At 22.1% G+C, this 17766-nt stretch overlaps 1 protein-coding gene and 1 long non-coding RNA gene across 6 annotated transcripts in view; one reads left to right on the top strand and one right to left on the bottom strand.

Moving 5' to 3' along the window:
* The window catches only part of LOC127282482 (uncharacterized), a 57974-nt gene extending 55949 nt beyond the window's left edge, over positions 1-2025 (top strand). Inside the window, exon 10 of the long non-coding RNA XR_007843212.1 lies at positions 1892-2025. This is a non-coding gene — a long non-coding RNA (uncharacterized LOC127282482). The remainder of the gene's footprint in view (positions 1-1891) is intronic.
* Positions 1-17766, bottom strand: part of LOC127282478 (uncharacterized) — a 107327-nt gene that overhangs the window by 30188 nt on the left and 59373 nt on the right. For all 5 annotated transcript variants that reach the window (XM_051306737.1, XM_051306742.1, XM_051306738.1 and 2 more), the window contains exons 3-6: positions 17519-17650; positions 6744-7022; positions 5389-5781; positions 1883-2119 (exon numbers count right to left, since the gene is read on the bottom strand). In XM_051306737.1, the coding sequence (XP_051162694.1) occupies positions 1883-2119; positions 5389-5781; positions 6744-7022; positions 17519-17650 (1041 nt within the window). The remainder of the gene's footprint in view (positions 1-1882; positions 2120-5388; positions 5782-6743; positions 7023-17518; positions 17651-17766) is intronic.

Raw genomic sequence — 17766 nt, 5'->3', positions numbered from 1 at the left:
AGCAACTGGCCATTTGCAACATGCTTCTTTACACTGAAAGCGACTTTCAACTTTATGTGTACACACGCCAAGCAGCAATTGCAATGTCTCGCAAATGAATTTGGCTGTTCAACATAACTTTCAAACTTTAAAAAAAAAACTAACTATTTCTATATTCGAAAACATATTGGACAACATCATTAATATTTCCTTTTACTGTATATACATCAATATATATATATATAATATTTACTATAAAATTCTTCCAAATTTTAAAAAAATAATAAAAAAAAAAAAAATGATTTTGAAACAATTTTTTTTTATCTAAAATCAGAAAAAAAATTAAGTTTACCCACAGAGGAAAAATATATTCATCTCGAAGCTAAAAAAATATTTTTGAAACAAATAAATATATATTTATTTGTTTCAAATATATTTTTAGTTAAATAACAATTTTATTTCCGCTTGATAACATTTTATTTGTGCTAAATAAAACATATTTGAAACCAAAAAAATATTTTTAAATATTTTAATTTTTTAAAAATATTTTCAGTTACATAACAATTTTATTTCCGCTGAATAAAATTTTATTTATTCCAAATAAAACATATTTGAAACAAATAAATATTTATTTAGTTCCGAGACAAATATATTTCGAGTTAAATAAAAATTTTACTTCCGCTTAATAAAATTTTTTTTTGTGCTAAATAAAATATATTTCAAATAAATATATATTTATTTGTTTCAAATATATTTTGAGTTAAATAGAATTTTAATTGGCGCTTAAAAAAATTTTATTTGTGCTAAATAAAATATATTTGAAACAAATATTTATTTAGCTCTGAGACAAATATATTTTATTTGAAATAAATAGAAATTTTATTTGCGCTTGTAAAAATTTTATTTCTATTAAATAAAATATATTTTAAAACAATTATTTATTTAGCCCTGGAGGCAAATATATTTTTTATTATTTATTTGCTTTAAATATATTCTATTTGAGATAAATATAAATTTTACTTCCGCTTAATAAAATTTTTTTTGTGCTAAATAAAATATATTTCAAATAGATATATATTTATTTGTTTCAAATATATTTTGAGTTAAATAAAATTTTAATTTGCGCTTAAAAAAATTTTATTTGTGCTAAATAAAATATATATTTAAAACAAATATTTATTTAGCTCTGAGACAAATATATTTTATTTGAAATAAATAGAAATTTTATTTGCGCTTGTAAAAATTTTATTTCTATTAAATAGAATATATTTTGAAACAAATATTTATTTAGCCCTGGAGGCAAATATATTTTTTATTTGCTTTAAATATATTCTATTTGTGATAAATATAAATTTTACTTCCGCTTAATAAAATTTTTTTGTGCTACATAATTTATTTAAAAAAAACGAATAATAAGTTATTACACTGAAAAAAAAATTTATTTTATTCAAATAAATTTACTTGACTATCAAATAAATATTTACTTGAACCAAATAATTTTTGAAACCAAATAATTGAATATTACAGAAATTTTATTTGAACCATTACTGTATTTGAACCAAAAATTACTGCATTTAAACCAACAATTTCTGTATTTGTACCAAACATTTTTTTTGAATTAACAATTTCTATTTTTGAAATAACTGACTTAAAAATTATTCTGTCCAAATAAATATTTATTTGATAATATTCGAATTATTTGAATCAAATAAATTTTTTTTTCATATACTCGAGACAAATATCATTTTTTATTTACTTCAAATAAATTTTGTTTTTCTCCAATAAAATATATTTCTCTGGAGTAAAAAAATTTCTGTAGAGTTGAAAAGAAAAAAATTAAAATAAATCCTTCTATATATGGAAATTTATATAAAAAAAAAAATTCTAATTTTTTTTTACTCACCATTTTCAGATTTTGGTGGCACAGGTTCAATTTTCACAGCCGTCGTTGTTGCATGAAGAGAAGTCGATACCTCGGCAACTTGACAAGGAACGGAAGCCAAGGGTTCTCTTTTTACTAAACTGTTCAAATTGGAGCTATCAGTGACATTTATAGATGAAATATCCTGTCCATTCCACGATGATACAACTGGCAGAGTTCTACTGCATCCCGCGTCAGAGTGAACCATTTTTGTTTTGCCTAAAAAATAAAAATTAATAAATTATATAATTTGTTTGAAAATAGCTGTTTTCTTGGAAAAAAATTTTTTTTTTCTTTTTTTTTTTGAAATTGCAAACAAGATTTCATGATAGATTAGTGTCGGCTGTTCCCTTAAATCTCTCTCTTTCTCTCCGGTCTAGATCCTGTCTAAGCTTTTGCAAATGCTTCATAGACCCAGAAGGATGATTCACAAAAAGCAAAACGCGTGTGTAAAACTGATACACGCGTTTGGAGAGTAGGAAAATAAGTTTCTCTCTCTCTCTCTTTGGGTATAAAAATAGAATATCCATCGCAGCAGTAGCAGACCTTATGTAAGAGTGATCTTGCCTTCCCTATACGCCTAGGCAAATCAACTTTGTAACATTTTTCATTGGTCAAAATTAATTCAAGGTCGAAAGTTATTTTTTATGACCGAAATCGGTTTACAACTATTATACTTTAAATCTATTTTGTTACACCCAAAAAAATTATATATTTTTCTCAGAGCAAAATAAATATTTATTTGATTTAAATGAATTTTTTTTCGATTTAAATAAATTTTTATTTCATTTAAATGAATAATTTTATTTATGCCAAATAAATGGGCTGAGACAAATATGTATGTTAATTTAACTCAAATATATTATATTTGGTTCAAATAAAACATTTCTCATACACTGGAAAAAAAAAATTTTATTGATTCAAATAACCGATTGCTTGACTATTGTCAAAATAAATATTTATTTTAACCAAATCACTATTTATTTGAACCAAATAATTTTTATTTGAACTAAATAAATTTTTATTTTAATCAAATAATTTTTATTTGAACCGCAAATAAATTTTTATTCGAACCAAATAATTTTTATTTGAACCGAATAAATTTTTATTTGAACCGAATAAATATTTCTTTGAACCAAATAATTTTTATTTGATTTAAATAATTTTTTTTCGATTTAAATAAATTTTTATTTCATTTAAATGAATAATTTTATTTACGCCAAATAAATGGGCTGAAACAAATATATACGTTAATTTAACTCAAATATATAAATATTTGGTTCAAATAAAACATTTCTCATACACTGGAAAAAAAAAATTTAATTGATTCAAATAATCGATTGCTTGACTATTGTCAAAATAAATATTTATTTTAACCAAATCACTATTTATTTAAACCAAATAATTTTTATTTTAACTAAATAAATTTTTATTTGAACCGCAAATAAATTTTTATTCGCACCAAATAATTTTTATTTGAATTAAATAAAGTGTTTGAAGCAATCATTTTTTTGTATTTAGAACAGAAAATCATTTAATTGACAAAAATAAAAAATTATTTAATACAAATAAATATTTATTTTTTGATAATAGTCAAGTAATCAATTATTTGAATCAAATAATTTTTTTTTTTACAATTAAACCTACATTGAGTCTACTTTTAACCTTTTTTAAACCTAGTTTCAATCTACTTCGAAATTTTATTAAAACTTAATTTCAAATATTGTTTCAACATGAAGGAAAAAAATAAATCATTAAAAATTATAAAAAAAAAATTATAAATCATTGAAATTATTTTTTCAATCATTAATTATTGTTATTTTACCTCTCGTAAACCTTGGAATTTAACAAGAACAATCCTTTATCAAGAAGACACTCCTAGTTTTCCAAGTAACATTATACAAGTGTTGAAAATAGGCGGATCACATATATAAATAAAAAAAAATTAAAAATAACGTCACTATAATAATTCTAAATGAAGAATATATACGAATAGCTCAAACGTTGTTACTAAGATAAATGGTCATTGTTTAAAGACACTTCATCAAAAGCGCAAACGATGCCATTATAACTCATTTTATATAAATAAAGAAATTATCAATCCTTGTCAAATTCAAGAAAATCTCGTTATTGCCAAAGCAGAAATTCTACCGATTATTTTAAATCTTGTATTTTATTATTATTATTATTATTATTAGGCCTAATCGCACGTATTTAACCTAATTCCCATTTGGCATAATTTTTATTTTATATATATTCTGATTTAGCCTAATATTTATGTAATTTAATATTTATATAATTTAATTTTTATAAAACCTAATTTTTATGTAACCTAATTTTTATAAAACCTAATTTTTATGTAACCTAATTTTTATTTAGCCAAATATTTCTTTTATCTAAGTCTCTTCTTTTATCTAAGTCTCATTTTGCCCTAATATTTCTGTAACCTAATTTTTATTAAGCTAAATATTTTTTTATATAATCCTTATTTGGCCTAATATTTTTTTATAGTCTCAATTTTTTATGTCACTTAATTTTCATGTAACATAATTTTTATTTAGCCAAATATTTCTTTAATCAAATTCTCATTTGGCCTAATATTTCCGTAATCTAATTTTTATTTAATCAAATATTTCTTTAATCTAATTCTCATTTAGCCTAATAATTTCTGTAACTTAATTTTCATTTAGCCAAATATTTCTTTAATCAAATTCTCATTTAGCCTAATAATTTCTGTAACCTAATTTTTATTTAGCCAAATATTTCTTTAATTAAATTATCATTTGGCCTAATTTTTTATGTAACCTAATTTTTATTTAGCCAAATATTTCTTTAATCAAATTCTCATTTGGCCTAATATTTCTGTAATCTATTTCTTATTTAATAAAATATTTCTTTAATCTAATTCTCATTTAGCCTAATAATTTCTGTAACTTAATTTTCATTTAGCCAAATATTTCTTTAATTAAATTCTCATTTGGCCTAATATTTCTGTAACCTAATGTTTATTTAGACAAATATTTTTTTTATATAATTCTTATTTGGCATAATATTTCTATAACTTAATTTTTTATGTAACCTAATTTTTATTTAGCCTATAATACTTCTGTAACCTAATTTTCATGTAATCTAATTTTTATTTAACCAAATATTTTTATTCAACCAAATTTTTCCTTTAATTTAAAAATTAAGTTAAATAAAAATTATTACACCGCCTATATATAAGAATTAAATCAAATTAGAATCTAGCAATAAAAAATTATGCCAAATGAAAATTAAATAGCTTGTAAAAATTAGATGAAATATACAAATTAGGCCATTTTAAAATTTTGATAAATTTGGATAAATTATTATGCAGCTTAAGGGGCTTAAATAACTTTAAATATTAAAATAATTATATTGTGAAAAATAAATAAGAAATTTTTTCTAAATAAATATATTTGAAATTAATATAAATTAAAAGATTAAAAAAAAAGAACTTCACTCACCATTAGTGTTTTTGCAGTAGCACGATTGTTTAGTTTTATTCTCCAATTTAACAGGTTGTCCTTGCGTTGGTAGGAAAGCCTCGCGTTTTTTCGTTGTTCCTTGAAGGAAATTATTGTTATTATTATTATTATTATTGGTTTGTGCCCCTTGCATAACCATTGTTGTATTGATACTGCTCAAATGACTGTTGGTACTGTTTGGACACGTTGGCGAATTCAATGATGGCGAACATATTGAGGAACCAGTTGGCGATTGATACTCCTGCAAGAGAACACCCGTTGTTGTTGGTACTCCCGTTGAATTTGGCGATGAGAAACTGTTGATTGTTAATGTTGGCGGATTTCCAGTCACTAATGACAATTGAGGTGAAAATGTACTTTGATGAAGTCCACCTGTAATTCAAAAAAAAAACATCAAATTAATAATAATATTTATTTGAATTAAATAAATTCTTTGTTATAATAAATAATTTTTATTTTTAAAAAAATAAATTTTGTTTGTATCAAATAAATTTTATTTGTATTAAACAATTTTTATTTGAGTCAAATAAATACTTAGTTATAACAAATAATTTTTATTTTTTATCAAATAAATTTTATTTTTATCAACCAATTTTTATTTGAGTCAAATAAATACTTAGTTATAAAAAATAATTTTTATTTTTTACAAAAATAAATTTTGTTTGTATCAAATAAATTTTATTTGTATCAAATAAATGTTTATTTTTATCAAATAAAATTTTTTTTGATATTTTTTTTTTTTATTTTTTTTTCTGTATTTGAAATAAATAAAAATTATTTACCATAAAGCTATAAATATTTATTTGCAGCAAAATATTTTTATTTGAATCAAATAAAAATTATTTGCTATATACTTCTTTGGTACAAAGAAAATAAATATTTATTTGTAGCAAATAATTTTTTTTTTATTCATATAAATATTTATTCGTATCAAATAATTTTTATTTTTAAATCAAATAAATTTTCTTTCTATCAAATATAATTTTATTTTTTTTATTTGTGTCAACCAATTTTTACTTGTATCAAGAATCATTTTTTCATTGTAACAAATAAATTGTATTTGAAAATCAATAATTTCCATATATTTGAAACAAATAAAATTTTAATGGCTCAAATAAAAAATTATTTGATTCAAGAAAATATTTATTTGATAATAGTTGAATTCGAATAAATTTTTTTTTTTAATCATTAAATTACAAATTAAATTAAACTAATAAATTTAAAAATATTAACAAAAATAATTTATTAAAATTAAATGATAAAAAAGGAAAAAATGAAAAAAAAATGTTTTTTTAAATTTAAAAAAAAATTGAAAAAATTAAATGTAAATATACCGTGATGAAGATGATGTAGTCCGGTGAGATTTAGTGTGTGTTGCGTGTGCTGTGTGTGTTGAGCATGATGCAGACTTCCAACATTAACGGCTCCAACTCCTTGGAGGCTGAGTGCCTGTTGTCCAGTTGGCGCAGCAAGATTAGCCAAATTTTTGGCAAGTAGCTCGAGCTGAGTCACGGGAACGGGACTGTAGGGTGAACCAGGAGGCGGTGTGGGAGCACCCCAGGTGTAGCCACCCACACCCACCCCCACTGCCGCCGAGAACACGCTCTCTGAAACTGAAACAAGAGAAAATGGTCTTGTTTTATAATCGATTCCAATTTTTTTTTTTTTTTTTTTTTTTTTTGTCAAATTTTACTAATAAATAAGTAAGCTAATTTTTTACTAAAAATTTAGTAAAATTTAACTAATTTAAATTAGTAGCGGATTTTTTGCTTTAAAAGATAGTAAAATTAAAATTATAAATATTTTCAAAAAAAATTTGTTTACTAATAATTTAGTAAAAATTAACTAATTAATAGTAAAATAATTTTGTATGAACGATTTAGTAAAATTTAACAAATTTAAATTAATAACGGATTTATCGTTTTAGAGTTAGTAAAATTATACTTATAAATATAAAAAAAAATTTTTTGCTAATAATTTACTAAAATTTAACTAAATTATAGTAAAACAAAAATTGTTTTACTAACGATTTAGTAAATTTTTACTAATTAATAGTAAAAAAAATACTTTTTTTGCTGTAGTAAAATTTAACTTATAAATATACCAAAAAAAAATTTTTACCAATAATTTCCTATAATTTAACTAAATTATAGTAAAACAAAAATTATTTTACTAACGATTTAGTAAATTTTTACTAATTAATAGTAAAAAAAAATTTTTTTTTTTGCTGTAGTAAAATTTAACTTAGCAATATAAAAAAAAAATTTTTTACTAATAATTTACTAATAATTTACTAAAATTTAACTAAATTATAGTAAAACAAAAATTGTTTTACTAACGATTTAGTAAATTTTTACTAATTAATAGTAAAAAAAATACTTTTTTTGTTGTAGTAAAATTTAACTTATAATAATATACAAAAAAAATTTAGTAATAATTAGGTAAAATTTAACTAAATAATAGTAAAATAAGTTCTACTAACGATTTAGTAAATTTTTACTAATAGTGAAAAAAAAATTTTTTTTGCTAATGATTTAGTAAAATTTAACTAATTTAAATTAATAACGGATTTCTCGCTTTAGAGTTAGTAAAATTAAACTTATAAATATAAAAAAAATACTTTTTTTACTAATAATTTACTAAAATTTAACTAAATTACAGTAAAACAAAATTGTTTTACTAACGATTTAGTAAATTTTTACTACTTAATAGTAAAAAAAAATACTTTTTTTGCTGTAGTAAAATTTAACTTACAAATATACAAAAAAAAATTTAGTAATAATTAAATAAAATTTAACTAAATAATAGTAAAACAAGTTCTACTAACGATTTAGTAAATTTTTACTAATAGTAAAAAAAAAAAATTTTTTGCTAAAGATTTAGTTAAATTTAACTTATGGTGAAAAGCCAAAACAAAAATTCAAATTAGTTGAAATTTTTACTAATTCAGATTTACAGATGAGATATATCGGTTTTTGAACTTCCTCTTAATTTATACAATACATTTGAAAATCGCTCAAGTTCACGCGATATACTTTGGTCAAAGTTTTACTTTAAAAAAATTGCTTCGATAATTCCGATAAGCGACCAGGCAATTATTTCACACGCACCACTATAATTTTTATTTCCAATAATATTACGATTCCAAAAATAAGACTCAAAAAAAAGAAAAAAAAAAAAAAAAAAAACAGAAATTATATTAAATCTAAAAATTGGATTTTTATACTAACAAATTTGGTTTTGTTGAAACAACTAATTTTTTTTATCGTGTTAAAAAATCAATGATTATAATTTATATACAAAAAAAAAATTGTTTTTACAAATTGATAGTGAAATAAAAAATTTGACCTAAAAATTCGTATGATTTTAAGGGAATATATATTTTTTTTCTCAATTTCTGCTTCGAATTTTTTTTCATGATTTTCCATTAATATATATCAAATACAATTATTCAGCTCCAATATATAATTTTCTATCTTGAGATTTTAAATGTATATAGTATATAAAAAAAAGAGGTAAATTGAGTTCAGGTCATCACCTACTTTCGGATAAATTAAATTTCCATATGTAATTATCTTATTACACATGGAAAAAAGGGGATGATATTTCTAAATTTAAGAATATATATTTTTGGCTCGTATTTTGTATTTAATAATAAAATTCGCGTTCTATTTTTCATTTGTAATTTTTACAAATTTTTTTCAATATAGAAAACAAAAATTGTCGACAAGAATTTTGTATAAAATATATAAATAAACATTAATTAAATAAATAAAAAAAAAATATAAATATACAAGTTATTTTATATATATATATATATATATTAAAAAAATCCTGAATAATTAAGACTGACCATCATGCCTGGTTTGGAAATGATAAAAACCGATTAAAATTTATCGCTTCAGTTACTCAGTGTGCTTTCGATAAATATATATATATATATATATGCAATAAATGAACTGCTAGAGGGATAAATGGAAGATTCATGTAAATGCATTTAAATCAGACGTTTTAAGATGGAAAGCGAAAAAAAGTGAGAAGAAAAATACCTTTAGCTTTTATTTCAATTACTTTATCCTTGCATTTAAGGATAAAAAAATGCAATTTTTCAAAACTAAAAAAATACCCTATATAATTTTATACTAAATTTTAATTCAATAAATGTTTTTATCTAGTTATATATGTATAACAAATTTTTTTTTATTTTCCTCATTTTTCTATCTTAATTATAATTAACAACTAATTCATAAGAAAAATTTATTTTACAATATAAAATATAAAAAATAATTATTATTGGTATTAAAATAAATAAATTAATAGTATAATAATAAGTTAATAATAAGTTAATAGTCTGCCTAAGAAAAATTGAATTTTGTTGAAAATTTTTTTTGACGAAAATCGCTTTAATGGTCATAAAAATGGTGTTCCTCTACTCGGATCGGGCTGTCAATTTTTTTCTACACTTTTGGGTGTATTTGGTGCAGGAAATTGCAAGGAAATAATCTGTCTAAGATAAATTAAATCTCTTTGGGAATTTTATCATTATTTTGAATTATAAAATTACATTATCATAATGATTTAAAATTTTTTATTTAAGAATATTGACCAATGGGATGTTGGTAGCGCGCATGTGTTTCTAGTAAAAGAATACATAAGACAATAATTATATAATAATTATTATTTATTTACACCTGTCTTTAATTGTAATATACGATAATATCATTATAGTATTCTAATAATTATTTTATAATACCTATATTTATAATATAAAAAATATTTTTAATATTTTAATTTTCACGAAAATATAAACGCTAAATTAATATGAAAAAAAAAAAAATTATTTTTAAATTTAAACATTTATGAATTTTTGCTGATCAATATACGAACCTGTGCGTTCTGCAAGAGATCCGCAGCGTGTAAATAGATACACAGAAAATTAGTTTTTCTCATTAAATTAAATAATTAAATATATAAAAAAAAAAATTTTCTCATTTAATTTATAAATTTAAAAAAAGTGTCAATTGAAAAAAAATAATTAACCTCCTTTTTGGTCTATTAAAAAAAAAAAAAAATTGCAAACTTCAACGCGTTTTAAAAATCCACCCTTATTTGGAAAAAAACTACCCCTTTTTATAAATAAAATTTTTTTTTTCCATTTTTTTCTTTCTTTTATTTATAATCGAATATTTGGATAAATGTTTTTGACATTATAAAATGAAAAACTGAATTTTGAAATAATTTTAAAAAAAATTTACGTGAACGATACGAGAGAGAGAGAAAAAGGGTGTTGAAACTGCAAATTTTGTTCAATCATTTTTCGAAACTGTTATTGGCACCTTTCAAGAGTATATGTCTATTAAATTTTACCCCATTTTTCGATATAAAATTTCCCATTTATATGGAATATAACCGTGAGAAATACACGCGATCATTGCAAAAGCGATGGCACAAAATAGATATATAAAATAATTGAAATCGACGAAATTTCATTTTAGACATTAGGATTTTTTTTCTATTATTTTAAATGGAACTGTAAAAAATAATTAATTTGCTTAAAATACAGAAATTATTATTAGTCCAAATACAGTTTATTTAATTCAACTATATTTAGTTTAAAAATTTATTCGAATATTTATTCGAATATTTATTTGATAGTCAAGTAAATTTATTTGATACAAATAAATTTTTTTGTATCATTCTAAATAGTACTTTTTGTATATAAATTTGATACAAATTAATTTTACTAATACTAAAAAATATTAATTAATATTTAAATTTTTTCGTTTTTTTCGCAAATTTTTTTGGGTGGAAGAATCTTTCACCTCATTTGCGGTTCCCTCTCGTGCCAAGGACGTTTTAGATTACACCTTTAACAATGGGTTCGTTAAAGGGGTCCCACCCCCACTTTTTTTTTTTTTGGCGGCTCTGCTGCCGCAAAAATTCCTTTTGGGTACACACACATACATTTTCGAAGCTTCTCTCATTCAACGATTTAATTGCATAATTGCGCCATTGTGCCCCGTGCCAGGGTCCGTGAAAGGGCCGTCATCCAAGGAAGGAAGTACAACGATAGTGAAGAAAAGAAGTGGGGTTTTACGTCTTGAGAATGGGACCCCAAAAAAAAACACAAAATAAAGAGAAAATGTCAAAAAAAAAATATATTTCCAAGAACATTAGCTCTTACAATTATATTTTTTCTTTTTTGAATTTTTCTTGTTTTGTCGCGCTTTTGGGATAAAATTTGCAAGCCCCCCTCCTCCCTTTTTTTAATATTTAAATATGATATAAATTTACCATCTCCCACCTTTAAAAGAAAAAAATTTGCAAAAAAACGAAAAATAATTTAGGCAAAAATTAATTTTTCGAAATATTAATTAATTAATTAATTAATTAATTAATTAATTAATTAATTGAATAACTAATTAATTGTATAACTATTTAATTAAATAATTAATTAATATTTTATATAAGATATAGTGTAAGAAAAGAAATAATAAAAAAAAATTTCCAAGAATAACAATGAATATAACTACAACAATTAATATATATGAGAGATTCAAAAATTGCAATGAAAAGATTTAAATTTACATGTTAATAAATACGAATATAATAAATATAATTTAATTTGAAATTAAATATTTAAAAAATTACTATTAAAAATAGATAATAAAAATTGTAATAATTATAATATTATATAATTAATAATAAATAATTATTAATATAATTTTATAATATAATATATATAAAAAATATAATAATTTAATTTTTTAATTTAAAATTATATAAATATTTTTTTCTGTATATAAAATAATTTAATTATTATCTATATAATTATTAACTTTTTTAATTGGAATTAATTTTAAAATTAAAAAAACTACAATACAAAAAATATTAAAATAAAAAATTTCGCAAAATAAAAGTTAGTTATTTATTATATTTTTATTTATATAGTAATTTCATTTGAGGGTGATTTTTATGAAAGTGAACTTCTTTTTTTAATAAAAACAAAAAAGAACTTTTTTTCGAAATCATTTTACTTGTTTGGTATTTAAATAAACGACAAGTAATTACGTTAAATTAATTTATTATAATTTTGCATTTTTCTTTTTACTGATCAAATAAAAAAAATTTATTCTTCATTGCTATCTTATAATCTGCAATAAATATTAATTACTATATATAATTGAATCGACCCGTGTAAAAACGTAAAAGTCAAAGAATCACAATTTTTCAGAAATAAAAAAAAAAAAACTATATTTTGTACTCATAAATATCAAATTTTTTTATGACCTTTATGACCCATATAACTTATTTATTGTAAATATAATAATAATAATTATACCTAATAATAATAATAATACATAATAATAATAATAATAATAATAATAATAATAATTATTATTATTACTATTATTTTTTATAATTAATATAAATATTAATAAAATAATAAGTATTAATATAAAAAAAATTAATATAACCCGTGTGGAAAAGTGATGTGGGCCCCCAGCGGGGGCCCTTATGGATCGCCCTCATGCCATGAGGGCCGCATATGGATGATCCATAGGGGCCCCTCATGGAAACGACATGCTCATCGATGAGGGCGCCCGCATGGGCGATCCATGAGGGTGCCCCTACGGGCGCCCTTATGGGCCCTCACGTTTGCCCTCATCTTGCCCTCAAGTTTGCCATAATGTTTTTTAATCAATAATATTAATAATAAAAGTTAATTAATAATAAATAAGCTTAAGTTATGAATAAATAACATATTTATTTAATAATTATTCAATTTTAAATTAAATTCTTACTCAAATTGAATTTATTAATTAACGTTCTAATTAATTAACTGTCGGATATAATTAAAAGTAATAATAAATTAATTAATTAAAAAATTAAAAAATATTTAATTTATGCATACTATTAACGGATATTTTCATTTTTCAATTAATTCATACATAGAATTAATGATTAAACGCAAACCTGAGAAATAAATAAATCTAACGCATGGGGGGAATCGAACCTACGACCTACGGACTATGAGTCTAACGCTTTACCAACTACGCTACGCACGCTACTTCAAAACGAATGCTAACTTCTTGATGCTATTTAAACTTCAAAAATACCTAACAAAGAGAAGTGCTTAACATCATTTAGTTAAAGTTAAGATATTAAATTATATTTTCCAATCAAATGCAATTTATAAAATATAATTAATTATATGCTTTATGATTATTATCATGAATCATCTCAGGTGAATTTTCAAAAAAGTGTAAATATATTTTTATTAAAAACGCATTTTTCGTTGTTCTGAATCATTATAAACATTAATTTTTTGGTGATAAAAAAATATTTGATTTTTGGACTTAGAAAATTTTGCTAATCGATCATGAGGGCGATCCATGCGGGGCCCCTACGTTGCCCCTCATGGATTCGCCATAAGTGTGAGTGTTATTTTCAAAAAAGTGTAAATATATTTTTATTAAAAACGCGTTTTTCGTTGTTTTGAATCATTGGAAACATTCATTTTTTGTTGATAAAAAAATATTTGATTTTTGGACTTAGAAAATTTTGCTAATCGATCATGAGGGCGATCCATGCGGGCCCCTACGGTGGCCCTCATGGATTCGCCATAAGTGTGAGTGTTATTTTCAAAAAAGTGTAAATATATTTTTATTAAAAACGCGTTTTTCGTTGTTTTGAATCATTGGAAACATTCATTTTTTGTTGATAAAAAAATATTTGATTTTTGGACTTAGAAAATTTTGCTAATCGATCATGAGGGCGATCCATGCGGGCCCCTACGGTGGCCCTCATGGATTCGCCATAAGTGTGAGTGTTATTTTCAAAACAAGTGTAAATATATTTTTATTAAAAACGCGTTTTTCGTTGTTCTGAATCATTATAAACATTAATTTTTTGGTGATAAAAAAATATTTGATTTTTGGACTTAGAAAATTTTGCTAATCGATCATGAGGGCGATCCATGCGGGCCCCTACGGTGGCCCTCATGGATTCGCCATAAGTGTGAGTGTTATTTTCAAAACAAGTGTAAATATATTTTTATTAAAAACGCGTTTTTCGTTGTTCTGAATCATTATAAACATTAATTTTTTGGTGATAAAAAAATATTTGATTTTTGGACTTAGAAAATTTTGCTAATCGATCATGAGGGCGATCCATGCGGGCCCCTACGGTGGCCCTCATGGATTCGCCATAAGTGTGAGTGTTATTTTCAAAACAAGTGTAAATATATTTTTATTAAAAACGCGTTTTTCGTTGTTCTGAATCATTATAAACATTAATTTTTTGGTGATAAAAAAATATTTGATTTTTGGACTTAGAAAATTTTGCTAATCGATCATGAGGGCGATCCATGCGGGCCCCTACGGTGGCCCTCATGGATTCGCCATAAGTGTGAGTGTTATTTTCAAAAAAGTGTAAATATATTTTTATTAAAAACGCGTTTTTCGTTGTTTTGAATCATTGGAAACATTCATTTTTTGTTGATGAAAAAATATTTGACTTTTGGACTTAGAAAATTTTGCTAATCGATCATGAGGGCGATCCATGCGGGGCCCCTACGGTGCCCCTCATGGATTCGCCATATGGATCAGCCCTCATGGGCCCCCGCCGGGGGCCCCGAACTCTTGAGGGCAAGATCGTGGCTTTTTCCACACGGGAAAATATAAATTTTTAATAATTAATTATAAGAATATTATTAATTTTATATTAATAATATTAATATAATAAATATTATTTTTAAATAATTACTTTCTTGAAACTAGAACATAAATAAAAAAAATATATATATTACGAAAAAACATTGTTTAATGATGTTTTTGCACGAGTCGCCTTAATTATATATAAAACCATGCATTTTATTAAAAAGTAAAAGTTTATCAACGAACAGTAAAAGCGCAAAATTTGCAAAAAAAAAAATAAAAAAAATATTAAATTTTATATCAATACGTACCATAAATCTTCAATTCATTTCTAACCATACAAATAGGTTAAAAAACCCAGCAGGTTAAACTTGTCAAAACAGTATATAAGTTAATATTACAAAACAAACTAAGTCAATATTAATTATTTAAAATTATTTATAAATTCTATATAAATTCTATAATATAAAAATTTATTTTTAGTATTTAAAATATTATATTCTTTTGTATTTGGAAAAAAAAATTTAAATAAAAGAATTTTAAAAAAATTGTCTTGAAATAATTTTAAAGCAAATATTTATTTAAATTTTCTTTTTAATTTAAAAATTTAAAAAAAAAATTGTATTGACTTATTTAATAATTTTATATATAAGTTTTTTTTATGTTATAATGTGTAAGCAATTTTAACCTAAACCTGAAGACAAAATTAATTTGCCTTTTTTTTAATTATGAATTTATTATCAAAAATTTGAAACGTATCAATAAAAATCGATTTTAAAAAAATATAGTTTCTTCTTTATAAGCTTTTAAAATTTTTCTCAAATTGAATAGACGCAACTATTAAGAACGAACAGATTTTATAATATTGAAAAATATTGCACTTATCAGTAGAATCACCCTCATATATTTTTTTTTATACAAAACTATTTATGATTTAATAATATTTTTTTTATAATAATATATTATTATTATATTATAAAAATTTATTATATAAATTATAATATTATAGTAATTTTAATAAAATATTTTTATATATATTTTACTATAAAAATATATTATATTATAATAATATTCATAAATTAAAATTTTCATACAAGAAAAAAAGAACAACACTTCTGAAAATTATGACTATATTTTTCGTTTTTTATAGTTTTTAGATTCAATTTTTAAATAATATATAAGAGGGTAAAAAAAAACGTTTTTTGTCCATTAATATATTAACGTAAACGCGTAAAGAAGTTGTTTAAAGTGATAATAAATATAACGCAAGGGCAAAAAACAACATATTTTCATAAAAGATATGGATGTTTTCTTATAATATCTCTGGGTTATTTACGATATACGCATATAAAACATATATGTATATACGTGAACAGTGTAAAATGATAACTATTGCTAAATAGCAACTTTACTATCATTGAAAAGTGATACTTTTTATATTTACAGCAAAAAGTCATATATATATATAAATATTACAAAATAATTTCATTATATATATGACTATTTGAATTTCTTTTTATTTTCCCTAAAAAAAAATTCAATTTGGAAAAATAAATCACTGGCAGTGTCAAAAAAAATTCTTATAAATAAATAAACGAATAAATAAACAAATAAATAATAAATAATATGATAATTATTATTTTATTATAAAATATATTTTAACAAAAAAAATATATTCTAATAAACAAAATACATTTTAATAAATAAAATAACATTTTTAATAAATAAAATGTATTTTAATAAACAAAATATATTTTAATTAATAAAATATATTCGAATAACTAAAATATATTTTAACAAATATAATATATTATAATAAACTATTTGTTTGGATAAAAATAATTACTATTATATATTATTATTTTTTTATATTATTACATTATTATTATATTATTTAATAAAAATAATTTATCATAGTATATGAATAATTTATATTATATATTATAATATACTAATTATTACTATTATATATGTGACGCTCCACAGCTGTTTTTGACAGAAATAAACTTTGCAGTAAAAATAAATAAAAGCGATTAGTTTTCAGTACAAACTATAATTATTTAATTATTTATTAGATGCAATATTTTTAGTAAAAAATGCTTTTGATGTTAAATAATCATAAAAATAAATCTTTAATAAAGCAAAAACTACCATGAACATAACCTAAAATTTTAAGCAGCTAAGCACCCTTTCACCGTGGAGCGTCACATTTTATTATTGTTATATTATATTTTTTATTATATTGTTATTGTAATAGTAAAAAATAATATAATAATTATTTATTATTTATTTTGTCGTTTATTTATTGGAGTTTAAAAAAAAATTATATATATCAGAATAATGAGAGATGCTTTTTGAAAAGAAATCCATGTCTTTTAGAATAGAGATAAAGTAAAGCTCGTTTGAGAGTTTCCATATATATATATATATAGGTATTAAGAGAAACTTACCCTTGTGAGTCGTTGCGTGATAAGCTCGAGCTGTCGCTGGAGTTGGTGGTCCTGGGGTGGCCGGGGTGGCTGCGACGTAACTTCCCCCGCCACCCCCAGGGAATAACGAATACAACCCGTAGCGGTTCACACCTGTAATGAGAAACGCAATTTTTCATCAAAAACATTTTTCACATATCAAATTTTCTTTCACCCTCTCTCTCTCTCTATTTTATTTATTTTGCTATTTTTTCAGTTTTATTCCATTT

This window comes from Leptopilina boulardi, unplaced genomic scaffold (assembly GCF_019393585.1).
Source record: "Leptopilina boulardi isolate dan_hultmark-lab unplaced genomic scaffold, ZJU_Lbou_2.1 LbouV2_30, whole genome shotgun sequence".
In the NCBI taxonomy this organism is placed as follows: Eukaryota; Metazoa; Arthropoda; class Insecta; order Hymenoptera; family Figitidae; genus Leptopilina; species Leptopilina boulardi.
The sequence above is the reverse complement of the archived record's forward strand: the minus strand, read 5'-3'. Positions and strand labels throughout refer to the sequence as shown.